The sequence below is a fragment of the Vicugna pacos genome, chromosome 20 (genome assembly GCF_048564905.1).
Source record: "Vicugna pacos chromosome 20, VicPac4, whole genome shotgun sequence".
In the NCBI taxonomy this organism is placed as follows: Eukaryota; Metazoa; Chordata; class Mammalia; order Artiodactyla; family Camelidae; genus Vicugna; species Vicugna pacos.
In genome coordinates, this window is record NC_133006.1 from 9,122,955 (window position 1) to 9,150,685 (window position 27,731).

General features: G+C 46.5%; 2 protein-coding genes across 6 annotated transcripts in view; one reads left to right on the forward strand and one right to left on the reverse strand.

Annotated features, from left to right (window-relative positions):
- The window catches only part of PAQR8 (progestin and adipoQ receptor family member 8), a 97,698-nt gene extending 92,548 nt beyond the window's left edge, over nucleotides 1-5,150 (reverse strand). For all 3 annotated transcript variants that reach the window (XM_072944817.1, XM_072944818.1, XM_072944816.1), the window contains exon 1: nucleotides 5,067-5,150. The gene's annotated coding sequence lies outside the window, so the exon portion shown is untranslated. The remainder of the gene's footprint in view (nucleotides 1-5,066) is intronic.
- A 280-nt stretch (nucleotides 5,151-5,430) lies between these two features.
- On the forward strand, nucleotides 5,431-22,450 carry MCM3 (minichromosome maintenance complex component 3). Of its 3 annotated transcripts, none has more exons than XM_072944825.1 (17): nucleotides 5,431-5,624; nucleotides 6,664-6,776; nucleotides 7,200-7,408; nucleotides 7,898-8,028; nucleotides 9,976-10,214; nucleotides 10,663-10,771; nucleotides 11,387-11,540; nucleotides 11,876-12,007; nucleotides 12,605-12,813; nucleotides 14,852-15,026; nucleotides 15,352-15,478; nucleotides 16,265-16,415; nucleotides 18,485-18,625; nucleotides 19,435-19,538; nucleotides 20,073-20,158; nucleotides 20,437-20,616; nucleotides 21,747-21,883. In XM_072944825.1, exons 1-16 carry the CDS (start codon nucleotides 5,547-5,549, stop codon nucleotides 20,604-20,606), a joined length of 2,328 nt encoding a protein of 775 aa, XP_072800926.1. In that variant the 5' UTR covers nucleotides 5,431-5,546; the 3' UTR covers nucleotides 20,607-20,616; nucleotides 21,747-21,883. The 3 variants fall into 3 exon arrangements, with proteins under 3 accessions (XP_072800926.1, XP_006211601.2, XP_006211600.3); XM_006211539.4 differs by having other exon boundaries at nucleotides 5,433-5,624; nucleotides 20,547-20,616; nucleotides 21,747-22,450; XM_006211538.4 differs by lacking the exon at nucleotides 6,664-6,776 and having other exon boundaries at nucleotides 5,572-5,624; nucleotides 20,547-20,616; nucleotides 21,747-22,450.
- Nucleotides 22,451-27,731: the final 5,281 nt, after the last annotated feature.

Here is a 27,731-nt window from a genome sequence, read left to right on the forward strand (position 1 = left end):
GAGACAGTATTTATTATTTTTTAATGGAGGTACTGAGGATTGAACCCAGGACCTCGTGCATGCTAAGCACACACTCTTCCACTCAGCTGTTATTCCCCACCCCCAAGAATAATGACTTCAAAAGCCACCTTCCCCAGACTTCTAGGGCTCTGAGCCAACACCTTCCATTTTCTCATATCCCCTTCCTGTATTAGCACAGAGGGAAACAGGTGGCTAACCAGATGAACACATGCCAGGAAAAATATCCATCTGGGTTTGATTTCAGATCAGAGATAATTTTTGGAGGCTTATCAAAGAGTTCAGTGAAAGGCTGGGGAGAGGTAAATACTAAACCTTTCAGCTTCTCAGAGCTTTTTATTTTGATCACTGCAGAACTTAACATATAAAATTAAGAGTGTTAAAGGTTTCTCGACACTCTCTAAAGAGTGGAGGGCTGGAAGAAGGAATGAAGGCTTTACTTCTTTTTATCTGAAGAGTCCCATAGTTGAGTTAGAAGAATATAGGAAGCTACCAGAAGTGAGCTGGGGGTATGAGCTTGGGGGTGGGAAATGGAGAAGGTGATCTTAGTATATTTCTAGAAAGGGCAGGGGAGTGAGCAGTACAACCATTTTTGCAGATTGTATCCCAAGGTACTTCACAAACATCTTTCAAATTCTGGTCCCATGTTGTTAAATGTTCAGTGAGTGGAGGATGCAGTGAAAGTCAGTCTTCCCAAACCCTGGCCTCTGGTCTGTCAAACTAACTGGGAATGCTGTGGACTGGAACTGGAGGTTTTTAGGCAAACGGCACAGAGCCAGTGAAAATGAACATTCAGCTTACTTCAAAGAGCACTGGCTCTTCCTCCCCACCGACCCCCCCACTAGCTGACCACACGCAGTCATGCTGCTTTGACGATTTATTTTCTCTGCCAAGATCTTTAGAATAAACTTGCTTGAGGCATAATTTATATACACTCTGCTTTATTGAGGTATAGTTTATAAATACTTTGTTTTAAAATTCAACAAAATATAAATTACCTTCCATTTCCATACTGTCCTAACAAAGTTTTGGAACTGAATGTTAAGGGTTGTATTCCTCTCCTGATTCATGGTGTTTTAAGAGACTTGCGTGTCTCTTAAATTTCTTTTTCTGTCTTAACTGCAAAGTAATTATTCATTCTAAATAATTATCGTTAGGAATATGCTTTTTGTAAACCCTTATGGCACTGTGTGTGAGGCACATGTATTTATGCTATGTATGTAATTTTTACCCCTTCCCCTGCCTTATCCTGCTTCCTCCCAACTAGCTTTTTAAAAAAAATTTATTAAAAAATTTTTTATTGAAGTATAGTCGGTTTACAATGTTGTGTTTATTTCTGGTGTACAGCACAGTGATTCAGTTATACATATATATTCCTTTTCATATTCTTTTCCATTATAGGCTATTACAAGGTATTGAATATAGTTCCTTGTGCTTTACAGTAGGGCTTTGCTGTTTATCTGTTTTATATACAGTAGTGTGTATCTGCTAATCCCGAACTGCCAATTTATCCCTACACCTCCCAACCTCCTCAACAGCTTTTAGATTTGTCTGTTTTCACTCTCAAATGTCTCATTCTGGTCCTCTTTTTTTCTGTCCCTTCCTTTGAATACCCTTTCCAGGCTCATTTCTTTGTATCTGATTAAAATAGTCCATTCCACACATTCTGCCTAGATTAATCTTCCTGAAGTACAACTTTAATACTGTCTACCACCACCACCACCACCACCCCCACCACCATCACCACCAATGGTTGACATTTATTGCTTACTATATGCCAGGCACTTTTCTCAGTATTTTACACCTGCTATTACCTCCTGAATACTGAAATCATTCTTTGAACTAGACACTACTTCTAGGCTAATTTTAAAGGTACAGAATGGTTAAATCAGCTGCCTCAGTCACACAACCAGTAAGTAGAGAGGCCAGAAAGAGGACTGAGTTTGCTTGTTTTGGTGCTTGTGGCCCTAGACTACAGCATCAGGAGAAGGTTCTACCTAGTTCACATCACAGAAGCGAACAGATCTGCTTGATCAGGGAAAGCCTGGACCTGTAGGTTATTCCTCGGGCTGCTCTGACTCCTAGAGGGGTAGAGTTTTTGACTTCCAAGATTTTGTGGCCTTTGCATTAATGTCAAAGGGCTATAATGGATTATGGCACTTTCCTGAGGGCCTAAAGTGAGGATTTGTGTTGTGTGTGTTCCAGTTTTTTTTTTATTTTTACTTTTATTTATTTATCTTTAAAACCGCAGTATACTTGACTTACAATATCATATTAGCTTCAGGTGTACAACATAGTGATCTGATATTTCTATATTTTAGAGGATCATTTATATATTTTTTTATATTTTATCTGATCATTTTACAAAATGATCACCAGGTAAGTCTAGTTATCTGTCACCAGACAAAGTTATCTACCATATTATTGACTCTATTACAAATGATGTTATAACTAGTTATTAATCACGGGTCTGAAAAGTTTTGCAACTTATTGATCATTGGTCTGGATAAAGATACATATCATTTAGTAAGTATAAATAACATTTATTACGGGTTTGCATTGTATCTTGGGTACTTTATAGTCCCTGAAGACATGTAAAGATAGTACTACATACACTTTGAAATCTGTTTTTAACCAGCAGCCTGCATATTTTTACCCTGCAAGGAGCCTCCTGAGTTTGTTTTTTTTTTTTTTTTTTTGGTTTTTTTTTTTAGCTTTGGAGCCAGGTGGAGGTCTTTCAAGGCCTAGGGTGGAGAGAAAAGGGATGCAGAGGGAAAGCAACAATGCAAGCAATAATGGAAACCATGGATGCACTACTTCATCAGGTGACCCTGCTTCTTGACTCTGAATAATTAGAGGCCAACCATTGGCTCAGCTGGACTTTCTATTAGGTACAAATGCCCCTAACTTTTTCCAGCAACGTTCTGATTGATTGCCTTTTTTTTTTCCTTTGGCTTAGTGTTTGTTTTTCTTTTTCTGCCCATTGTCTTTTTTTTTTTTAAACTTTTTAAATCGAAATGTAGTTGATTTACAATGTTAGTTGTTCTTTTAGAACAGTTTGGAGGAGCAGGGGATAGCAAAGGAAACACACTTTCTCTGCTCAAAGATCTCATGCCCTAACCAAAGGGAGAAACACCGATTAAAGGTCCTAATACCTTTCCCAGCAGACAATAATGACATTAAGGCAAATCAAATCTCTATCCAGAACCATGGCAGGATTAATTCTAAATGGAATTGTCTTTACACAGTTTCCAAATTTGCCATAAGTTCAAAGGAATGCTAGAGTAGGGTAGATTATTAGACATTTTCTAATTTCCTCACCTTTTATATGAGGAAACTAAAACCCACAGAAACGTGTGTTAGAGTCAAAAGTTTGGCTTTCATTATTTCTGCTCCTTTGGACTTTCCATTGCAAATGATCTGATTTCTTTACTTGTTTGAACTAAGCTTCCTGGTTCTTTTAGGGTTAATTTCAAATTGTTTCCAGAGTGGAGAATATTGTCAGCCTTGCCTTCAATATATTCATAAAATGACAGTTATGAACAAATGATAAAAGCATTCTCAAGTTAATAAGTAATTATCTCTTACTATATAATTACAAACAAAATCCTTATTTAGAATTCCTTTTTCTTTTTTTTTTTTTTTGCCTGTTAATATAAACAAAAGCAAGCAGCCAGGTGACAGCCTTCTTTCTTTGACTAGGGGACGATGCATCTGCCCACTAGGATGACACAAAGCATATGGTAATTACAAACTGTATAATAACTAAAAATACATACCCACATACAAATAGATAGCATATATATTTTGTTTAGGCAGATTATACTTAGCATACTTATCAGAGTACAGTGAGTCCTGGAGACCTTCAAACACAATTTAACAACTAGTTGGCCAAAATTTCAGATATAGAATCACCAGGTGTCTAGTCCTGTTCAGTAAAATTAAAAACATATGTGGAGGTAGTGGGGCTGCTCCTTATTGTGCACTGGATGGTTACATGGTTGTATACATAATAAAAATTAATTGAGTTGTATAGGTAAGATTTGTGCATTTTAGTGTATATAAATTACACCTCAAAAATAAAACTAAAAAATATAAACAAACCACAAAAGACTATAAAGAACCAAAAAACAAACAAACAAAAAACCTCCTGGGGTATGCAATTGGTCTTTTAATTTCAGATTTGCTATATTTTAATTACTTCTTGATACTCAAAAGAGTGACATGAAACACCTTTTTGGTTTCTTCTTCTGTTTAATTATCTTTCAATAAACCTAAGCTATTTAAAAAGATCTCGCTATCTTCTAATAAGACGAGAAAGACTTTTACCTACCCATCTGTAAGTAGGACTGTGTAGTAACTACATACAGAATTTCCTCTAGCACAAGAGGCCATCTCTGGGAAGAGAGACAGGGAGCGCACATTCCAACAATTCTCCTTTCATGTGCCCCACCACTCCTGCAGTCTGAATACTTCAGACCACGGTATTCAGATAGCAAATGGGTCGCTGAACTAAAGAACCCTTCCCAAAGATGCTATGATTCTATTTTTCCACCCTAGATTCCCTAAATTCACTTTTTTCATGGATGCCACTTGAGGTTGTTCCAAAGAAAAACCATAATTATAATACACCTGATTTGAATATATGTATTTTAATTGTTTAAATTGAAGTATACTCAGTTATAATGTGCCAATTTCTGGTGTACAGCACAATGTCCCAGTCATGCATACGTGTGTGCGTGTGTGTATACATATATTCGTTTCCATGTTCTTTTTCACTAAAGGTTATTACAAGATATTGAATATAGTTCTCTGTGCTATACATAGGGAATTTTTAAATCTTTTTTTTAATATATAGTGGCTAACATTTGCAAACCTCAAACTCCCAAATTTATCCCTTCCCACCCCTTCCCCACCCCCCTCTCCCCGGTAACCATAAGACTTTATTATGTCTGCGAGTCTGTTGATTTGAGTGTATTTTTAAAGCTATTTGCCTTTATATTTTTATCTCCCTGCGTCCAAACCCGCATTCTCTGACGTATAGCTACCTTCAGTCCAGGCGCCGGGCTGAGTTTCTTCACTCCTCAGCAGCTCAGGAAACCGCAATCATAAAAAGCCCCGAGAAACATCCGGGAAAGGGAGGAAGACTACAGCTCCCAGAATGCAGCGCTCCCCCGTCTCTCCGGCTCTCCGGCTGCCCAATGACCGAGCTCCGCGAGCTCCTCTCGTCCCATTGGTCAGCATTCCCGCCAGTGAGGGCGGAGAGGGGAGGGCCTCGGATGCCAAATTTCCCGCCACCGCAAGGTGCTGCTGGGAAAACCCGGAGAAGAAGCAGCTCTCGGTTGGATACTCGCTCTTCTCGCGTGAGGGGATTCAGCCAATCAGAAGTAGATGTTCTCTCAGCTATCCCGCCCCTTCCTTGAGGCTGCTTTTGTTGGCGGGAAAAGCTGGGAAGTTTTCGCGCCCGGGCGGAACAATCCAGCGACACTCCGTGCGGCTCCGGTGGTAAAAGTTCCCGGCCTGCGAGCATGGCGGGGACCGTGGTGCTGGACGATGTGGAGCTGCGAGAGGCGCAGAGAGATTACCTGGACTTTCTGGACGACGAGGTGAGGGAAGCGCTGGGTCGCAAGCCGCGGGGGTCGCGCAAGGGGCCGAGGGCGGCCGCAGAGACGCAGGTCGGCGCCGAGCGGCGTCCGGACCCGGGAGCTGGAGGACCGCGGGGCTCGGGGCCTTACACCCCGACCTTGTAGCTCTCCTCGCGGCAGAGGCAGTGATTAAGAGCGACCCTGTGAGTTTCTCCCGAGTACAAATGGTGGCCAGGCCTCGCAAAAGGCGACAGGTTTCCTTCAAGTGCAAACCCGACTTCCAAGCCCACGGTGACTTTCTAGAGTTTCCTCCCTGCTCTCTAATTTGGAGGGAGGGCGGGAGGAGGACCGTCGGAGGACCGTAGTGACCCACCGCCTTTTAGGGTCCCCAGATTTTAGTGCCTGACTTTCCTACCCAGAGGAAAAGACTTCCTAAGTTGGCCACGTTCTTTTTCAATAGCAAATAGGGTGCAGAGAAAAAGTGTTGGTATGCAAATAAAGGAGTTTTTGTCTGCAGTTCAGTTCTGACAGCCGTAGAATGTTGGTAAAGCATCCTGAAGGATTGGTAATTCTGTGTGAATGTAGCCAAGGCTCCCTCCTTTAGGCCCGGATATGAGAACTCTGCATTATACGGATGATAGGGAAAGAAAATGTTTAATTCCATCAAAATTTCTGCAACGAAAAGTCACTTTAATATAAATATTAAAAGGCCGCTTAATTTACACTTTGATAAGGTTTTTGTTGGTATCCTTGTCCTTTAAGACTTCTTAGGAGCTCGTTTTAATTCCCCATTAAAGGTTGAGAAATGCGTGCACACTGAAGAGCTGTTGGTGATAATAAAAATAACAGCATGGACCTTGAAGGAGCCATTCTAACTTTTCCACCTGCCTCTTAGCTTGTATTTGGAATCTGAGGCTAGCGAGTGAAAATGGGGGAGAAATTGGGGTTCAGTTCTGCCAGAGAGATTGACATATTTCTCTTGCCATGAGAGCTGCCTCTGTTTAAAAACATCTTAGTTTTGAATTTGTGGCTGTTGTGACATCTGGTGATTATTTTGCAGGAAGACCAGGGAATTTATCAGAGCAAAGTTCGGGAGCTGATCAGTGACAACCAGTACCGGCTAATTGTCAACGTGAATGATCTGCGTAGGAAAAATGAGAAGAGGGCTAACCGGTGAGTGGCAAGGGTTTCCAAGGTATTATGCCTTCCAAGGGGAGTGAGAATGGCTCCCCTCTCTTCCCAGGACTGAAGCAGGCTTCTCAGGAGAGGACCTGGAAACATTTTTGACCTTAAAGCCCTTAGTGCCTCACCTGCTCCTGTGTTTTTTACTTCTTTCCAAAGTAGGTGGTGGTCGTTTTCAGTGGCTTCTCTTTCCATGTTTAATCAAGTATCATTTCTCCATCTTTGATAAGTTGAGTTAAAGTTGGCACTCAGTTGTGATGTATTTTACTGAGTCTTGTAGGAGGGCAGGAGAAGGTCAAAGCTAGATTTCTACTCCTAAGCTGTGGTCATCTAAGACTGTCCACTTCTGTTTGGAGGGTCAGCTTTTTTGAGTTCTGCCTTCTCTGCCTAATTTTTTATCTTGCCTGTCTGCAGCCTCCTGAACAATTCCTTTGAGGAGCTGGTTGCCTTCCAGAGGGCCTTAAAGGATTTCGTGGCCTCCATTGACGCTACGTATGCCAAGCAGTATGAGGAGTTCTACATAGGTTTGGAGGGCAGCTTTGGCTCCAAGCACGTCTCTCCCCGAACTCTTACCTCCTGCTTCCTTAGCTGTGTCGTCTGTGTGGAGGGCATTGTCACTAAATGTGAGTGGGCTAGAGTGAAGAGTTCACAGAATGGAGGTGGGATATCCTTGAGGGGCCAGAGGGCAGGAGAGGCCGAGTAGAGCTGGGGAGTAGAGTATGGCTTCAGAAGCAGGAGCATTGAAATTACAGGGTAAAACTTGGAGGAGCTCCAGGGTGCACCATGACTAGGGGGGGCTTTGAGTGACCACCGGTGCCCAAAGAATGCTGAAGCCTGCTGAGAATGGAGAAGTCTTGGTCCTCGGCAGTCTCCTGATTCTGACCCTGAACTCCTACTCCTTCTCAGTCAGGATCTGCTGAACTTAAAATATTACGTGGATACAGTGATGTTCTGTGTATAAATATAAAAGTAAAGTAATGACAAGTTGTGTTGAAATAGCATAACTGGTTGGAAGGACACAGTATTTGGAGTCAGCATGAGCTTGCCCAGGTTAGATCCCACCTTCTCACTGTCTCGTTGGATGACTTTATACGCACATTTTCCATTCCTAGGCTCTCTAGTTCGTCCCAAAGTCGTCCGCAGTGTCCACTACTGTCCTGCTACCAAGAAGACCATAGAGCGACGTTATTCTGATCTCACCACCCTGGTGGCCTTTCCGTCCAGCTCTGTCTATCCCACCAAGGTGAGGGGGGTGAACGGAATGAGTCTCTTTAGAGGTTGGACTCTGAGATGTCTGTTTTCATGCAAGTAATTGGGTAATATCTTAAGTCTTTCTTCTAGAGAGAAACAGGGTAAAAAATAAGGATTGGTTTAAAGGAAAGATCGATTGCTAGCCAGAGTTTAATATGGAAACTCTACAATTCTTATGTTTTTTTTTAAAGAATAAGTATTTTATTTAGAAAATCTGGAAAATTATGAGAGTTGAAAGAAGGAAAAAAGTCATCTATGGTGATCTTTTAGTGAAGTTATAATATCATATGATTTTATAATCCGCTTAGAATAATGTGGAAAAATATGTATGCAGTAATGCTACTTTGAAATCTTTGCAAATATTTTACTGCGAGTTTGAGAGAAGGTTGATATAGAGATGACTTTAGTCTCTGTTCAGATTGATCTAGCTTGAGGACAAGGGGAGGCCTTTTTACTTAATGAGACAAAGGAAGATGATTAGTATTGATAACTTGATGCCTGAACTCCCTCTACCCCTGCCTATCCCTACCTTCAGATTTTAGTTGAGAGTGGCTGTATCCAGAGGATTGTCAGGCATTGGGGAGGACAAAGAAAGGAGAGCCAGTCCTGGTCTTCGGTTGTATCAACTGGTGGAAGAATCTTAACATACAAACAAGACTGAGTTTCTTAGAATTATAACTGAAATACACTTGAGAATCTGTGTATCTCCAGATGAAGTGGGCAGCTGGGTGAGGTTCAATGACTTGCATGTGTTCCAGTTAGTGGTGGCCCCAAGGACTTGGATCTTGTCCTTTTACTCTGAGGCCAGTTTCTAAGTCACCCTGCTCTCTTCTTCACTAAGCTCTCTACTTTTTAGAATTTCTTCAGAAACTACTCAGGGGTGCCCTGCTAATGGCTGTGGCCAAGCGTCTTTGCTCAAGACCTGAAATACACCAGACCAGGTCTCCTGGAGGTTGTCTAGTGTGGCTCTTTAAAGTGCAGGCTTTGGTGTTTACCGTGTGACCATGGGGAACTTTTTAACCTCTCCCAGCCTTGGTTTGCCTTACTTGTAAAATGTCAAAAATACCTGCTTTTGTTCCGAGTTGTTGTGATGATTGCCCAAGATAATCTCGTGAAATTACAGGACACTTCCTTGCGCATAGTAGGCACTCAATAAGTTATAGCTGCCATGTTTTGAGAAAATCAAATGGCAAAGAAGTAAAACTTTAAAATATTTTTATTGGGGCTTAATATACAGAAAAGCTTACATCAGTGTAGAGCTCAGTGAAATCTCACAAGCTGACTATACTGATAAAATTAGCACCCAAACCAGGAAGCAGCATCTTAAGAGCACTTAGAAGTCCCTCTTGAGGACCACACTGCTTTGAAACCTCGACGTCTAGCAGCTTCGAGTACTGTTCTTTGTTTTCATGTTTAATCGAAAAGCTCGTCTGTGTTGGATTTCTTTTGTTCAACGTTTTTGAGATTCAGCCACCTGTGCGGGTGTATTCCATACGTTTTCACTGCTGTGTAGGATTTACTCGTGTGGACGTACCACATTTGAACCATTCTGTTGATGGCATTCAGGTATTTTCCAGCTTTTGGCTATTGGGAATAGTGCTGCTGTGAACATTCTAGTACCTGGCTTTGGGTGAACGTTGCTGTTGGGAATTACCTAGGAGTGGAAATACCGCAGTGTAGTGAAGGGAAGTTAGAATCTTAGTTTGGATGTGAACATAGCCATGGTCCCTTTCAGCTGTAGATTGCCCCTTCCATTAGATGGTCTGTTACTAGAACAGACAGGTATGGAAAATACTGGGGAAGATATTTGGGGTTGTTTGTTCCTGGATACTAATCTCATGAGGTTATCTCCAAGTTACATTTGTTTCCTACAACAAGTGAGAGTGGCATGTCTAAGGCAGGGCTGAGATGACTCTGCCTTCCTGTGTGTCTTTTCCAGGATGAGGAGAACAATCCTCTTGAGACAGAATATGGCCTTTCTGTCTACAAGGACCACCAGATCATCACCATCCAGGAGATGCCAGAGAAGGCCCCCGCCGGCCAGCTTCCCCGCTCCGTGGACGTCATTCTGGACGATGACTTGGTGGATAGAGTGAAGCCTGGTGACCGCGTCCAAGTGGTGGGGACCTACCGCTGCCTGCCTGGAAAGAAGGGAGGCTACACCTCAGGGACCTTCAGGTAGACAGCCAGGCACGAGGCATTGGGAATGTTGCCAGCATGGTGCCTTCCGGTAGCAGTCTTTCTCCAGTTGGCCGCCTTCTCAAGAGTTCCATTAGACAGGTGCAGGGCTCTGCCTGCCTGGGAGGCAGGCTCCCTCTTTTCTGTCAGTTAAAACTGGTGATGCTGCCTTAGGCTAAGAGAGCGGGTTATTGGTAACATGGTTCCAGCCTCCTGGCTTCCCTGGGAGTCACTCATGTATTCCTACCCTCCTTCAGTGCACATGGCAGGAGGTAAATCCTGAGGAGCGGCGTCATCTGCATGTTTTGTGTTGTGTTTGTGGTTGAACTCAGAACAGCTTTTCTTTTTCTGCTTTCCTTTTTGCTGCTTCGCCATTCTGGAAGAGTAGCCTAGGAAGGCTTTGGTGTTAGGCATTGAAAACAGCCTCCTGTCCTCCCCTCTGTCCCAGGACTGTCCTGATCGCCTGCAACGTGAAGCAGATGAGCAAGGACGTTCAGCCTTCATTTTCAGCTGAGGACATAGCCAAGATCAAGAAGTTCAGTAAAACTCGTTCCAAGGTCTGCGTGTCCTTTGGGGATCTGAGGGCGGGGATGGGTTTGTTCGGGTCCTGTTCTCTGAAGTATTAGCGTTAGCTTCTAGTATTGAGCCAGTGAACAAAAGGACGTTTTTGCTGTTTACCTTTAATATTTCTCTAGTGCTAACTGCTAACTGAACCTTATACAAATAGTAGAATAGAAGTTAGGATATCAGTGGGCCAGTGAGTCTCCCGAATACGTTAGTGATGCATCATTACTTAAATTTAAAATATGTTATTTTTAATTTTAGTTCTCTGATTTATTTTGCCTTAAAATTTCTTTTTAAAGACAGAATGTCCACATTTAGAATTGAGCAAAATATATGCATGTGTGACGAAGGTTACTGCTGAAGACTGTACACATTCTTATTAAACCTAAAACATTTTGAGCCAGAGAACACTTTTTTTCTTAGAGCAGATTAAAGCTTCCTCTGTGTCTGTTCAGATAATGGTCTGATCAGCGTGAAAGTCTTAAAAGAAGCTTTTACAATTACAGTGTATTTCATCCAGCAGTTTACACGGGGCGAAGCAGGAAGTGAGTTCCTCAAGCCCCGTGGCGTCTCCTGGTCTTTTCATTCCGCGGTCGTCCCCACCATAGGATATCTTTGACCAGCTGGCCCGGTCGCTGGCGCCAAGCATCCACGGGCATGACTACGTCAAGAAGGCGATCCTCTGCCTGCTCTTGGGGGGTGTGGAACGAGACCTGGAGAATGGCAGCCACATCCGGGGAGACATCAACATCCTTCTGATTGGTATGCAGTCAGGCACTGCTCTAGCCCTGTGGTCTAACCCTGTGCAGGAGTCCATGGTCTGTCAAACTGCACCCGTCCCCGGCCTGCCCTGTTCAGTCCCATCAGAGGGCAGAAGTCTACAATGAATTTTTAAAATTGTTTTTATTCTTTTGGGGTTTCCTGATTTAGGATGCCAAAAATGTATTCTTTCACGAATGGTAAAGGGAAAGTGAAAGAAGTCACATTAACGCCAATGACTATGGATTTCTCTTACGTTAAGAGCTGTTCTAGAAAAGCAGCACCTGCTGGGGGCAGGGGAATGTCCCGGCGTCACCACTGCCCCCGTCCAATTACAGGAGACCCTTCGGTCGCCAAGTCCCAGCTTCTGCGGTACGTGCTTTGCACTGCTCCGAGGGCCATCCCCACCACCGGCCGGGGCTCCTCTGGAGTGGGTCTCACGGCTGCTGTCACCACTGACCAGGAGACAGGTATGGATTCCTGGGTCCTTGGCAAAGGTTTAGCGAGAGATGAGCACGGATTCTTTGAGTTTGCTCCAGGCCCTGGTTGTGTGGGGAAGATACACTTGAGGGGTTAGTTTGGGCCAGACGGGAGGACTGAGTATCTGGCAACAGTAGGTGAATGGTATAAATCTTTGAGTGGCCCTCTGTTGACAAGAATGTCTGCTAGGAGGTGATTTGAAAGAGTTTTGAAGGAGAAAACTTAAATTGGAAGGGAAATAAAAGTGAAGATTGTACTACTTAAACTAGAGGAAAGGATTTGAAGACCAGTGAAAAGAGAACAGAGGTCCAGGTGGGAAATCACTTGAAGGTGAGAATGAAAGGGCACATCTATCTAAAGAAGGTTTGCTGGAGGCTCTCTGTGGCACTGTCACAGTGGGACCAGGAAACCTGTTCAGATTGGAGCTTGAAAAGGTGACCCCTGGGTTTCTTCTGAGTCTCTGATAACAGACACCTCTCCATTCTCATCCTCAAGTGTGGCAGTGTGAGGTACTTAGGAAGGAGCTTGAAGTCTCTCCCCGTCCCCTGCAACCTAACGGTAGCTTGTATTCTCTCCCCGCCTCCCAGGGGAGCGCCGTCTGGAGGCAGGGGCCATGGTCCTGGCTGACCGAGGCGTGGTGTGCATTGATGAGTTTGACAAGATGTCTGACATGGACCGCACGGCCATCCACGAGGTGATGGAGCAGGGCCGAGTCACCATCGCCAAGGCCGGCATCCATGCCCGGCTCAATGCCCGCTGCAGTGTGCTGGCTGCTGCCAACCCCGTCTACGGCAGGGTGAGTGGAGGCAGCACCCGGCTGTTGTCCTCACCTTCATTTGGTTCTGCTGCGTCACTGAGTTTTTTCTAGGTGACCCAGGGGAGTAACAGGCCTCAGGCTAGAGTAAGATCGCCGTCTTATTTCTGTCCTTGGTTTAGGGTGCTGGCTCCTCACCTATTCATGCACGTCAGAAGCCCCTGGAAAGTTGCTTACTTACAGTAACTTTTTAAAAATGCAAAGAAGAAAGCAAAAGTGACCTGTAGTTTCACAGCTCAGGTAACCTGCGTGACACTAAAATAAAAGCACTGCATGCAGATGGTAGGACAGTTTACAGAGCAGAGAGATACAATAGGGAAACGAAGAGCCTGGTTTCTCTCTCCTGCTCCTTCCAGAGAAATAACTACCAACAGCTCATGAGTGTTTCAGGAAACAAAAACTTAAGCGTGCCCTAGTAAGTTAACTCCTTGTTAAGTATTTATTGATCTTTGCTTTTTAGTATGACTATAATGCATTTAGGTGTAATGTTTTATATTTATATGGCTTGGAGTTTGCTGAGTGTAGGGGTTTTTTTTGTTTGTTTTTGTTTTTTTTTTTTAAGTTTTTTTTAAGTAGCTGTCTAGTATTCCTTTTATAGACTTACAGTAATTTGTTTAGCCAGCCTCCATTTGATGGGCGTTTGTTTTCCCTTCCCCCTGCTGTTATGAATGAATCTACAATGAACATCCCTTTAGGTGTATTTTATTAAACATTTGGGAATGAATACCTAGCAATGGGATTACTAGATTAACAGTTACATGCATTTTTATTTTGGTAGATTGCCAAGTTGTCCTTCTAAGATTGTACTATTATAATACTATTAACTAATACTTGCAGATGCTTTATACTTATTAACTCCTTTCATCCTCACAATAATCCTGTGAGGTAGATCAGTACTATCCTCATTTGACAGATGAGAAGTTGAAGGCATAAAAGGTTAAGTAACTTGCTCAAGAGTTGCAAGCTAGGTGGAAGGGTATAGCTCAGCGGTAGAGCGTGTGTGCAAGGTCCTGAGTTCAATCCACAGCACCTCCATTAAAAAAAAAAAAAGAGTTGCAAGCTAGAACATGGCAGAGCAGGATTTGGACCCTGTACTTGGACAATTCATGATCCCACAGCATATAGGAATACCTGTTTTGGTGGCGTTTTTAAACATACAGGCGCCTTATCCCCAGCCCAGAGCTTCTGAATCCAAATCTCTGGGTTGGGGCCCTTGGTAGCCATGGTTTAGGAAGACTCCGAGGGTGGTTCTAACGTGTAGACAGGGTTGAGAAGCATAGGGTTTTAGATTAATGGTAACATGTGTGATGTCATTCTGAAGAATTACACTGGGAAACGTAGGGAGAAAATGGCAGGTCCTGAACGTGAACCTGCTCAGGAATGCTGACATTACCTGTGATCCCAGCAGGCCTCTGACTGTGGGTGGGCAGCAGCCACAGAATGCTACAGAATGGAACTGTAAGAGTAGGTGTTCATGAACCCCAGGAAAAATCCCCCTTGAGCCTTAAAACATGATGACTTAGAGATTAGCACCCGTTTTCACTGAGACTTTACCCGGTACCTGCTGAGTAAGGACTCCAGAGGTGCCAAGGGTTTCTGGCTTAGCCGGCTGGTCATATCTTCATAACAGGTAGGGAAGAGGAGCTCCTCTTCTGGAGTCAGTCCTGCCTGGGATGAGAGGAGCAGAATAAAGCTCAGGAAGGAGGAGGCTGGTTCTGAGGCTCAGACTCAGCCTGTTAGAGGCACCAAAGCTGGGTGGGAGGTGGGGCTCTGTTTGCCTGGAAGGAAGGACATGTGCTCTGAGTCAGAGCAGGTCACCTGAGCTTCAATTCGAGAAAGGCTGCACATCCAATAAATGGATCAGTTTTTTGTAGCTTCAAAGTGCTTTACTTCTTCACTGCTCGTTTGCTTTGTGTTTGAAGGTCTAGTCTTCCATTCTCACCCCCTAACCCATCAGCGGCCCCCGTGTCCTCTTCCCATGCATGTGGCCTCCACTCCTTTTTCCTTGTGTTCCCCCCAGTATGACCAGTACAAGACCCCTATGGAGAACATCGGGCTGCAGGACTCACTGCTGTCCCGCTTCGACCTCCTGTTCATCATGCTGGACAACATGGACCCCGAGCAGGATCGCGAGATCTCGGACCATGTCCTCCGAATGCACCGCTACCGGGCACCTGGGGAGCAGGATGGCGATGGTGAGGCTGCGAGAAGACGAGGACTGACTGGTGGGAGGGCCCTGGACAAGGCTGTTACCTCGGGCCCAGCCCAGTGGGGTGGGTGTGGAAGGTGCCCTCGCCTCCCTGGCCACTCCTAAGGTGTGTCTTTTGTCCAGTTCTGGGTCTGGGAACACCTTTGAGCATCTTCTGTGGGCCAGGTGATTCCACCTTCTTATTTATGGGCCCCATGTGTCTGCTTCCTTCTGGGTCCTTGCTTTGTAAGTCTTGTCTCTCTTCAGAAGACACAGTTTCCCTCGGGCTAAGCTCTTTCTTAATCTCCTTTCTCTCGGCTTGTGCTTTCCAGCTATGCCTTTAGGTAGTTCCGTAGATATCCTGGCTACGGATGACCCCAACTTTAGCCAGGAAGACCAGCAAGACACCCAGATTTACGAGAAGCATGACAACCTTCTGCATGGGACCAAGAAGAAAAAGTGAGCCACATTCTTTAGACCTCCTCCTTGAGGGAATTGGGATCTGTGTCATGTTAGAGCAGACTTAGACCTGCTGCCCCAGCCAAGGTCACACCTGGAGTCACAATGTTGTGGGCCTGTTTTCTGGGTCCACAGATACACCCTTTTTCCTGTACACTTGCCTTGTAGATTTGTATGTTAGTGGGTGATTGAGCCTTGGTTCTGATCTTTTCTAAAATGGAGGGCTTTGACGACATTCATAACTGGTGGCGGGTGTGTCACGGTCCCCACGTACATGGAGTCTTGCGTGGGTCTTGTGGCCGTTTGTGGTGAGGTGATGTCGAAGGGGCAGTCGGTGGCCAGCACTGGAGGCTCTGCAGGTGGATGTGGGTAAAGCAGAGTGGTGGTCAGGGGCTCAGCGTGACAGGTGAGCTCCCATTCCTCTGTCTTTGGCCATGCTGCAGTAGGAAGCATGGCATAGTCTCATACCTGTTGGTTTAAGAACATAGAATTTGGAGTCAGAAGATTAAATTTGAGCCCATTTAAGGTTCTCTGAGCCATAGTTTTCCCACTGATAAAGTAGGGCAAATAACATCTAAACTGCCTCCTTCACAAGTGATACCTGCAGAAATAGACAAGTATGTGAGAGGGTCTTGTGCACATTCTTTGTAAACGGGGTTTATGACAGTGGGTTCCAGGCTGTGCTCGGTCACATGACCTTGACTTCCTGGAGGAAAGGCAGAGCCTCCACTCCAAGCCGGTGCTGAGCTGAGGCCAGGAAGTGAAACTGACTGTATGTGGGTCCAGGGAGAAGATGGTGAGCGCTGCTTTCATGAAGAAATACATCCACGTGGCCAAAATCATCAAGCCGGTCCTGACGCAGGAGTCGGGGGCCCACATCGCGGAGGAGTACTCCCGCTTGCGCAGCCAGGACAGCGTGAGCTCCGACACCGCCAGGGTGAGCGCCCCCTGCGGACAGCGACCGAGTCCTGCTCTCCTGGAGCTCCGGAAGTCTTCCGACCTAGCGTTTCTCTACCTTTTTATTCTGGGTCTGAAGGGCTCCCTGTTACACAATTTTAATCCTTTCCTTTTACAAAGGAAAATGCAGTGTAAACCCCAGAGTCACGTATGTCCCAGTAATTCAGATGACCTTGGCCTCCAGAAGCTGTGATTCATTCAGCAAACATACGAGTGACTTCTGGGAACTGGGCGACTCTGTTCTTCCATGCAGTCCTCCCCGGGCTCAGACCTGGGCCTGGGAGGCAGAAAGGTAGATGGGACAGTCATATGTCACATTCATACGGATACACCAGTGTGGTACCCAGGAAGGAATGAGTGTCAAACACGGAGTATAGATGAAGAAGCTGTGAATTTTTCCTTCAGACTTTCCGGAGGCGTATGTGTGTCAGGGAAGGGTTCCCAGAGTGTGATGTTGAGCTGGACTTTGACAGACAGGTGTTTGGCGGCTCTGATCACCCACAGCTGTTTCTATAAATCTGATACACCTGCCCATGAACTTATCTAAATCTTGGGGCAGTGTAGTTTATATGGGATTTCACAGCAGAAAGACCCAGGTCTCAAACCGTCACCGTGTGATAAAGACAAAGACTGCTGGATTCAGACGTGATCCCAGATTGTCTCTTCAGGCTCACACCCAGTCTGGAATTCTGTCTTCTGGAATTCCTGCAGGGACTTCCTTGACGCCTCTGTGGCAGCATGCCTAGTCCATGACTGCTCTGAAATGTCAGAATGTGCTTCTGTTTATTGAGGTTAAACCTGCTTCCCCATAGCTTCTACCCATAGGCTTTAGTTTTGTTTTCTGGAGATTGTACAAGTGTGACTTGTTTTCTTCAGATTAAACAACCTCCTGTCTGTTTTCATTGTTCCTCCCATCATGTGAATGTGTGCCATAGGCCCTCCCACCGAACACAATACCCTGTTTTAGTTGTGGTCTTGGTGGGATGGGTAAATCTCTCATTTGGGTCCTGTAGTTCTGCTCGTGCAGGCAAGGGTTTCACCAGCTTTCGTTTATTCAAGAATCAAGGCAATAATGGAATGTATCACCTACAAACTCTGGTAGCTCTCTAAATCACAAAAAAATCTGAATTTACTTAAATATGATTATATTTACTTTTGAATGTCACATTGGATATAAGTCATAATTTGGAACACTAGAGAGCAGACGTGACCAGGTAACATCTCTGAAGCATCAGAGGATGGGAGACCAGGGGTGGGTGTGGGGGGGTTGGGGGGGGTGGGAACAAGCAGGCCAAGGCTTCAGTAACGCTTGGACCTTGTATGCATCCTGTCGCCTCCCAGGTCGCAGTTTTTCATCCATAAAACAAGAAGGTTGGATAACGTCAGGGATGCTTACCTCGGAGGGCACAGCAGGATCACCTGAAACGTTAAGAGTACACACGTTCAGTCCTAACGGACGTTCTGATTGGTTAGACGAGGAATGCCACTCAGACCAAAGCATTTAAAAAAGATGAAAGCTCCCCAGTTTGGGATTCCCCCACCCCAGAGAGAACCACTTGATAAGAACGTTTCAGAATCCTGTTCCTCTGGACTTAGTTGGGTTTACCCAATTCGAGGAAGTCTGTCCTCATAACCTCGCCCACACCCCCAGGTGGTGTGACCTTGGACAAACTTGAAGCTCTTACAGGTGCCATTTTTCCTCATCTGTAAAGCCGCTCCGGGGTACTCAGGGGCTGACTGATGGAGCAGACATGGGAGCAGGGCCCTGGTGCGGCCGGCCTGCGGTGGAGGGCTGCTTTTCTTCCTTCGCTGCTGTGCTCTCCTGCTGTCTCTGCCCCGTGCACCTTATCCCCCTCCCCTGGCTTCCCCCGGTCGCGTTTCTGTGGTCATACCTGTTTTTCTGAATCTTACTCTTTCTGCCTCCATGGCGTGGGCTTCTGGGAGCTCTTCTATTGGAGCCTTTCCCTCTCTGTGCGGTGGGCAAGGCGGGAGTTCCAGGCAGGCCGCAGGGACTCTGGAAGAGTAACCCTCCCCGGTGTTCTCCCCCAGACATCTCCAGTGACAGCCCGGACACTGGAGACTCTGATTCGATTGGCCACAGCCCATGCCAAGGCCCGCATGAGCAAGACCGTGGACCTGCAGGATGCAGAGGAGGCAGTGGAGTTGGTCCAGTACGCTTACTTCAAGAAGGTAAGGCCCCAGTGCTGGCTGGGAGTCCTTCTGAATGAACTGAAGGAATGGGGTGAACCGTCGGTGCTCAGGCCTCACGGCCGCCATGCCTCACTCCTGACTGGGGTGGTCTGCAGAAAGCAGCGTCTTTCAGCGGGCCTCTTCCTCTGGGACCTGTAGCACCAGCCGTCCTCAGTGCTGGCGCATGGGAGGACCAGCTGGAAGGCTTCGCCGAGGTGCTGCCCCGTCAGCCTACTGCTCTGTTTACTCCTTCCTTTGCCTCTTGAAGAAGTAGGTGTTTCCAAAGGATCCACCTTTCCCCTTGGAGGTCTCATCAGGTGTCCCTCAATTTTGCCTCTCACTGCGTTTCTGTTTTCTGCTATGACACTGTGTGTCATTTTAGACACCAGACCTTGAAGCCTCGACTCCCTTCTCCTCAGCGCTCTCCCCCGACCCCAGTCTGGTGGCTTGTAGCCCTTTGGGGTTCAGTTGTGGGTCTAATAAGTTATTCCTGATTTATTCTCTTTGGAGGTCGTCTTAAATTTAAGTTAAATGTGTGATTTATGAAGAAATGAATTGTTTTCCACTTAACCATTATAGACTGGACTTTTTTCCAGTCCTGTATTCAGTGGGCGCTCTTGAGCACCTACTGTGAGAAAGGTGTGGGACGCAGCAGGTGTACAGGTGGGTAGCAGCCGATCCCCTGGTCCTGGGACTCGGGGACGAGAGAGGCCAAGTCCTCAGTCCCAGGGAGTCACTGCTGCTGATGGTTCTTTATTCAGTCCCCTGCATCTGTGACCCTCCCGCCCCCACACTTGGCTTGGTTCTAGGTCCTTGAGAAGGAGAAGAAGCGGAGAAAACGAAGTGAGGATGAATCAGAGTCAGAAGATGAGGCAGAGAAAAGCCAGGAGGACCAAGAGCAGAAGAGGAAGAGGTGGGACAGGGCAGAGAAAGGAGAAGATTCCGGTTAGGGCCGGGAGGCCGGGGAGGGGCAAGGGCTGGGGGTGACGTCACGTTCTTTCGGGAAAGGGTCCTAGACCAGCCCTGTAGAGGGTCTGAGGGTGTCAGTGGCCCGGCAGAGGAGAGGGAAGTGGCCCCCTGTTGTCCTTGGTGGGAGGCCTCTGGCCTCTTTCCTATTAGAGACGTACTGAGTGAGGAGCAGGAGCCATAACCCACGCGGATAGAGGCTGTTGAATCCACATTTCAAAATCTTTCCTCCAGATTAGTTTCCCCTCTCAGGCCTGTGGTTGAGTTTATGGGGCTGGTGATGGGAAAGGTGCGGAGAGGCAGGGCCTGCTTGTGTTCTGGTTAGAGATGTTTGGTCCCTTTGAGAAAAAGCAGCAGTTTGTACAGGCCCAGCCCAGCGTCCCACTGGGACCGTAGATGGTTCTCGTTCTTTTTTCCTACAGTCAGTGGCGCAGGATGGCGCTCACCAAAGGCTGTCTCTTAACTGCTGTGGGTATTTTAGGAGGAAGACCCGTCACTCAGATGCCAAGGATGGAGACTCCTATGACCCCTACGACTTCAGCGACACCGAGGAGGACATGCCTCAGGGTGAGCAAGTGTCCCCTCTTGGTAACGAGGTGCCCCCTGACTCCTGACTCTGGTGCTCCATGTACCACGTTTTCTGGTCGTTTCCCACTTGGGGCCCTGGTCCAGGAGGTTTGACCCAGGAGAGCCCCAGGGAACCCACAGTCACAACTTTGGAAATAAGCTCTGCCCCATCGTCTGCTTCCTGCTCAGTGAGCTGTGTGCTCTCTGCCAAGCCTGTTGCCAGCATCCCAGGTCCCACAGCCCGAGGGTCCCCTGCCTGACTCGATGCCCCATCCCAGGAACCCCAGGGATGAGCTGCATAGGCTCAGTGAGGATGGAGAGGAGGAGCCGCCGTGTCTGGATGTGCTTCACCTTGTCTCCTGCCCCTCTGCACCCCTTTCCCCTCCAGTGCACACTCCAAAGGCGGCAGACTCACAGGAGACCAAGGAGTCCCAGAAGGTGGAGTTGAGTGACTCCAGGTGAGTCAGGAGCACCTCTCCCGGGAGGGTGCGGAACCAGCTGTCGTCAGTGGAGCTCGGCACCAGGGGCTTGAGGGTGTATGGAAAGTTTCATATTCTGGTGAGAATTCCAAAGTTGAAAAAAGCTGCGAAAACAGTGTAAAGAATGCTTGCGTACTCTTTACTCAGAACCCTCAGTTTGTGTTTTACCATTTTCTTTAGAAATAATTCTGTCTGTGGGGATTTTAACTGAAGTCCTTGTGAGGTCAGGAGGAAGAGTTTCAGAGCAAGGACAGAATTTATGTCTTACTGGAACCTGGGGTTTTTCTCAGTAGGATACTTTTTTCTTACTGAATTGTCATTTGTTTCGAGATTTAAAAAATTTTTACCACTAGAGGTTCAGAAACAGTTTTAGCTCTAAATTTTATGTTTACTGGACACCAGAGGAACTCCGTGACTCAGGTTTCTTTTTTTTCTTTTAATACCTTAAACACACATAATGCAACACATTTAGCAAAGGAAATCTGAACACGCTGAGAAGTATTTAGGAAAAAATGTGAAGCTCAATTGTAATTCCACTTCGAGAGACGACCACTGGACAATTGAACTTTCTGAATCAAGTCGTAGAGCTCCTTCTTCAATGACTGCACTGTTTCCATGGTGTAAATTTTTATTTTGTGTTTTCTATGATGGACGTTTAGCTCTCACAGAACTTCTATTTACAGTAAAGCATTCTTACATTTACCCCGTGCTGTAATGCCAGTATAGCTGTGGCGTTAGTTTCCGGAAGTGGTCTCTCTGGGTCAGAGGATACGCACTTTAAAATTACAGTACGTGTGGCTAACTTGCCTCCCAAAGACGCTGTTCTGTTTGGCATTTCTGTCAACAGCACATGGCCGCCAATTTCCCACATCCTCAAAGGCAGTGGTTTTTAAATGCTGCTCTTTCTCAGGGCGCAGGAAGCGCTGTGATACAACAGCTTGGCTCTAAGGGGGAAGCTTGGGCTTGGAGCGCCCATCGGGGCAGCATGTGTGTGTGACAGTTGGGGGGATGGCTGTGCTGATGAACTCTGTCACTTCTGAGCACGGATCTGGCCTGAGAGCGTTCAGGCCGTTTCCCCCTCCTTCACCTTTCTCTCCCGTTTTGGGCAGGTTGAAAGCCTTCAAGGCGGCCCTCTTGGAGGTGTTCCAGGAAGCTCACGCACAGTCGGTAGGCATGAATCGCCTCACAGAATCCGTCAACCGGGACAGAGAAGAGCCCTTCTCCTCCGTGGAGATCCAGGCTGCGCTGAACAAGATGCAGGATGACAACCAGGTCATGGTCTCCGAGGGCATCGTCTTCCTTATCTGAGCACTCTGGGGTTCAGCCAAGAAAGCTGCTTCCAGCGTCCCCGCCCCTGTCCCCCCATCTTTGCCTTCATCCCCTGAATATCAGTGTTGATTAAACTGAAGTGGAGGACGCATGGCGGAGCTGCGTCAGAACTCAGGAAGCTAGGGGTCGTGAGGCCACCTGGTGTAGAGAAGGTGGGAGGGTGACATCGTGTCTGCCCTGCGGAGGACTGGGTGCTGCTCCCCATGTCCCTCTCAGGCAGGCCACCCATGTTCACTGGAGATGACAGGACTTCTGGGTATTTTGTGGACACAGCTCGGTTCTGTTCATCCTTTCTGTGTTGGCTTTGTTTTCTCCTAAGCGCTCTGGTCTGGAACAGGATCTGTGGTTCTGTGCTGGTGGAAAGAAGCTCTGAGGCAAGTCCTAAGGCCAAGATAGCTTGCTTTGCAGTGAGAGGAATCAAAACTCATGTACTTTTGACCTAAATAGCCAAGATAATGGATAAACTTCTCCATTTTATACTATACACGTGGTCTTCGTGCTGTGATTTTTATGGAGCTGTTTGTGTTTTCCTTGAAAGCTCCGCCCCGCGGGCTGGCCGCCCCGCGTTTGTGCCGAGTCGCCACAAGGGGGCAGCAGGCGGCTGTGCGCTGGTGGGGCGGGCTGGTGGGGGTGGTTAGGCCTTCTCTCCCGGCAGTTTTCTATCATTGCTTCAAACTGCCAACCAAACCTGGCCAACTTGAAATAGCTAAACGGCCACAGGAGGCCAGTAAGTGAAACTCCAGGAGAGTTAACCCTTTGCATGGCTCTTTTGAGCAGGAATCAAAGCCCCTTCATGGAAGAATAACAACATGATCCATCCGACCGTGTGCATTCCTGCCCATGAAGAGACCCCCTCACAGGACCCTGTGTCACCGCTGAGCACCTGGGGTCCAGCCCTGAGGGGTGGTTAGTTTGCACAGAACTCTGTGGCGGGGCCAGGGCGGGGCTTCTCTGCTGCATGGTTTGGGCATCTCCTGAAGAGCTTCAAAGGTTACTAAAAGAAAAAGAAAAAACAAAAACTATGTGACTTAGTGGGGGCACCTGGGTCTCATGGCCTGGCAGCTGCCCTGAGAAGGGGTCGTGCAGGTTCAGAGCTGTTAGGCATTTCCTTCCCCCTTGTAGTGAGAGGAGTCCTTGCCCCGAGGCTGTGAGGCAGAGGATGGGGAGTTCAGTGTCATCTTTGTGGTTGTTTCACAGAAGGGAAATCCAGGTCCTGTTGGCAGTGCTCTGGAGAGTGCGGTCAGGGCAGCGGTCCCAGAGGAGGGACGGGACATCATGCTGTGCCGTGGTGGCGGAGTCCTGCCTTGTGCCAGGTGCAAATAGAGGACTTCATGCTCTTGGGGCCTATGGGCTGGGGAGTATACGTGTAATGTGTCACTGAAAAATGGAAAACCCTATGAACTATATGCCAAGTGAGAGCACACGCAGTAAGAGCTGGAGGAACTGAGGGGCCAGGACAGTGTCGGGGGGGGCTTCCATGGGGTGCTCTAAGAAGAAAGCTGGGGGCTTTTAGGGTCTTCTCAGAGGATCATTCCCAGAAAGGCCCAACACTTGGTCCATAGGACATTTGTCTTCTATCCTTCACGCGCGAAGAAACAGGCCCTGAGTGGGCTTAGGTGCCCCCAGCATTTTGGTAACAGCTGATACCACACTGACCTCCCTGACATCAGCCTATGAGCTAGCCAAAAGGGTGGGTTGGGGGTGGGAGGGTAGAAGGATGTATCCAGTAGTCAAAATAGATGTTAACGATTAAAATAACTTGATTCTTAGAAACTCAGTGAATCTTCACATTCAGTGCCTAAAAACCTGTTTTTTCCCCAACTTATAGCAGCATAAAAAAGTAAGCAGTTAAAGGAAATATTCCCACTCAAGGTCCAGGGAACCCCTCTTCTGCTGCAGGAACCTGAAAGAGGCTGCTGGGCAGTGGCTAACCTGTCTGCAGGCCAGTGTCCCCTGAGGGCATCGCCGTGGCTGCATGGTGCTGACACTGCCATGGTGGCCCAGATTCACCAGGGGAAAAACACAGGCTTCTTTATCCACATGCCTCCTGCTTTAAGAAGAGTCTGCATCCTTTTGGGTTTGCCGCTTGAAAGAGTTCAAAGAGTTCGTGGGGCTTAGGGAAGTCAGCTGTGTCTTGAAAAACTGGATGCTACCTCATTCCTTAACCCTCCTGGATGAACAAAATGCCAGTCTGAAAGGGGAGTTGCCAAATAAGACAACTGGTCAGTGTTTCTGGAATCCAATCCTCAGCCACTTCACCAGATAACTTCACGATGAGCTGCTTGTTGATTCATCTGTCACACGAGCCAATCCCTGCCTGTGCAGAGTGCAGGTGAAACGTCGGTAGAGTAAGGCGTCTTAAGAGCTGTCACTGAAACCACCTGGCTGGTCTTGCTCATTTATCTTGTTTATAATACACAGGTAAATGTGTATAAGATAAAGGGCAAAGGCTAAAAAGTGTTCCAAGTCAAGGGAATCAAAGACTGGTTTCATTTCCCATCCTCATCCGAGAAGAGGCCGAGTGGCTCTGATGTCCTGACTTGAGTGCAGACGTTGCTTAGAAGATGCTGCTGACTCTGCAAGTCTGGTCCTCTGACAGCCCTTCCCCATCCACGCGCCCTGGGCATCGTGCTTCAGACTTTCTCCAGCCCGTATCTGGGGAGAATTATTTTCCTTCTCTGGGCTCAGAGTCACAGAAGCCCCGGGTTTGCATTGCAGCTCTGTTCCGTAATAGCTGTGGCTGTGGACAATTTCCACGCACAATTCCTTAACCCGTGAGATGGACGCTGGGTGGAGTCCTGTCCCCTGTGCTCTCTGCTCTCTGCTTTCCTTCCATTTTCCTTCCGCCTCCCTCCCCTCCTTCCTCTTGATCTCCTCCTCCACCCTCCCCTTCATGCAGCCTTCTATCCCTCACCCTGGCAAAGAGAAGCATCCCTCGTAGGAAACCTTCCATCCTGTTATTCTACAGCGTTTCTAGGAACATGAGGACAACTTGAGATTCGACAGTCATTCTGAGTCAGCTCCTGCGGGAGGGAAAGTGGCACATTTCTCAGAAGTTGGTTGCTTCAGTGCCTTCTCTGGTCCTCCCCTCCATTTTATTCTCTTCTTAACCTGTATTTTCATGGGAAATGTGCAGTCATGACACTTAGAATTTAGAGTAATGCGATCGTTTTCCAGAAAAAAAAAACGGAAAAAAATGGAAAATGATAGGTTACTTCCCCACCCCACCAACCCCCATCCATACACAAAAACACTCACATGCCTCTACTGCCAAGATTGGGATTATGGATATGACTAATTAAAGTATCCGTTTTTGGGGGGGTGGGGTTTTTTTTTTGTTTTTTTTTTTTTTTGGTTTTCATCAGATCCAAAAGTTGGCTGAGACCTTGGAGTTTGTCTAGTCCAAATAGTCCCCTGATGCACCTTTCCTCTCTGGAATGTCACTAGCAGATGTTTATCAAGCTTTAGTGTGACTTTCTGGTGGCTGTCCAATCCCTCTTCCTTTTAAAACCTTTCCAAATACTTGAAGATAATTTGTGCCTGTGTGTTTTCTCTTCTCCAAAATAGCCCCCTTTAGTTAATAATTTTTGATAAGTTATCTATTAGGAACTAAAAGTAATGAAGAAGAGGAAAAACTTTCTCTTCTATCCTCTTGGGTTTGGTTCCTGGGATCCTGCAAATTAAACTGACAACAACAGCTTACCAGAGAAAGGTTTTAATACATGTGCATACAAACGCCTTTGTAGAAATGAAGTGGAGACTCAAAGAAGTGGTTAGACCCTGGGGCTTAGATACGACTTTAACAGAGTCAGATTGTGAAGGAACTAGATGAAGAAGAAGTTGGACTTAGAGGAGAAGTAGGTTGTGGGAAGGTAAGTATATGGGGGAAACTAATCAAAGATAAGGATTATTTAGTAGGGTTTATCACGCAGCCTCCAGTTGGTGCCTTTTCCAATGATAAGTTGTCCTCCTCTTTCTAATACGTAAACTTCCTTTATAAATGGGAATTGATATTATCTTTCTACAAAAAGAAATTTATACCTGATTTTTAGACAGGAAGGGCGAGGGCAGACAGTTTTTCCTGAGTCAGCTATTTCTCAGTTGCCTCCAGCTTGGAACAATCCTTATGCCAAAGTGGCATCTTTTGTGGTACCATATTCTGGTCCCTTCATTAGTAAAGAAACTGGGTGGAAGAAGAAATGAACTAGTGTCAACATCAAATCAAGTGAAGAGAAGAAACATCCACTGAGCACCAGCCTCGGGCGGTATGTTTGCTGGGGTATGGGCCTCAGAAGTCACAGGTGTCTCCTTTAAGGAGTTTCAGCTCCAGAGAGCAGCCTAGGAACAAACACTTGAGAACATAAGAGGCCGAAGTACTTATAAAGAGCCGTTCAGGTGGACGGTAGAAAAGTCTCTAGTAATTGCTAAGGGCAGGGCCACGAAAGCAAGCCGAGATTCCAGATTGGGGACAGACACAAGCGGCCTTTGGGTCAAAGGAGACGGATTTTGAGGAAGAGGCCAAGAAAGTGAGGAGAGTCTGAATGAGCAGAGAGAACTGAAGCAATCTTTCCAGGAAAAACGACCTGGCGTGGAGAGGCCCAGGGCTCAAAAATAAGTGTTTTGCAGAGCAGACGCTGAAAAATGAGTTAATCTCATGTGGAAGTTTTGGGAAGGTGATTTCCTTTAACAAACTAGGTTGGGGCCATGCATTGGGTTTGGGCTCATGTCTAAGGAATTGGTCATCCAACCTGGAGGCAAGAGTGGAGTACAAGGTCTTCCTGGGGTAAGGCCCTCCATTCCAGCTCACCACCCTAGATCTTTGGCTGTCATCAGTATGGTGGCAGGGTTGGGGAAGTCCAGGAACAAACTTGCTGATCCCTGGTTCCTATACAACCTGTGGTAGAAGCAAACAGGAGAGATTTTTAGTGGGAGGAAGCCAGGAACATTCAACAGCGTCTGACAGACACTCACTCGGGCTTTCCCCGGGCACCCTCTCCGGTAGTCTGTTGACTAATTCCATCCACCTCGGCGCAGGAAATTAGCTTGGCTGCTGAGTAAGTGAAAGTCTGCACGAAACCCTGAGTTGCCTGCAGCCCGCCTGTGGGTCCTGTGGGTGGCTGCGCCGGGCCAGCCCAAAGCAGACACGGCTGAATTTCCACTCAGAACAACCTCACCTTCCTCCTCTCTCCATCCCTGCCCTTGTCAAGGAATCTTCCAGAGCACAATAGGTATGGTTCTGAGCTACGAGGGAGTGTGGCTCTGAGATTGAAGGCTCCGCTCTTCTCATCCCCATCCTTTTTCAAGGGTACTTGTCTCAATTTCTCAGTTTCAGGAAATGTAATGCATCTGGTGAGCCCCGCTGCAGTTTTATGGGAAGTCCTACATTTTCTTTAGTGTTCCCTAAAGTAGTGCATCCCAGAATTTCATGTGATAAGAACCATTTAGAAATCTTCCGAAAGACAAAGTCTGATTCAATAGGGTTGGGGTGGGGACCTGAGATTCTACATTTATTTTCAGGCTTTTTTTCTGAGTTTATATTTACACACACACACACACATATACATGTACATGGTATGTTTGTATCTACATCAAAATAATGTCATGCTTTATATAAAAATCTGTATCTTGATATTTTCCAAAAATGTTACAACAAAGATATTTTTTAAATTATTAAATTTTCTTGGATAATAATTTCTAGTACCTACATAAATTTTATCCTATATGCATGCTAACGTTTACTGAACCGTTACTCTACTGTTGGAAAC

What these genes read in the sequence shown, in the direction of transcription:
- MCM3 (XM_006211539.4), top strand. Translation starts at nt 5,547, where the DNA reads ATGGCGGGGACCGTGGTGCTGGACGATGTGGAGCTGCGAGAGGCGCAG. An exon ending in TCAGTAAAACTCGTTCCAAG is followed by an intron (nt 10,772 to 11,386) that starts GTCTGCGTGTCC and finishes TCCCCACCATAG; the next exon opens with GATATCTTTGACCAGCTGGC. An exon ending in TGAGCTCCGACACCGCCAGG is followed by an intron (nt 16,416 to 18,484) that starts GTGAGCGCCCCC and finishes GTTCTCCCCCAG; the next exon opens with ACATCTCCAGTGACAGCCCG.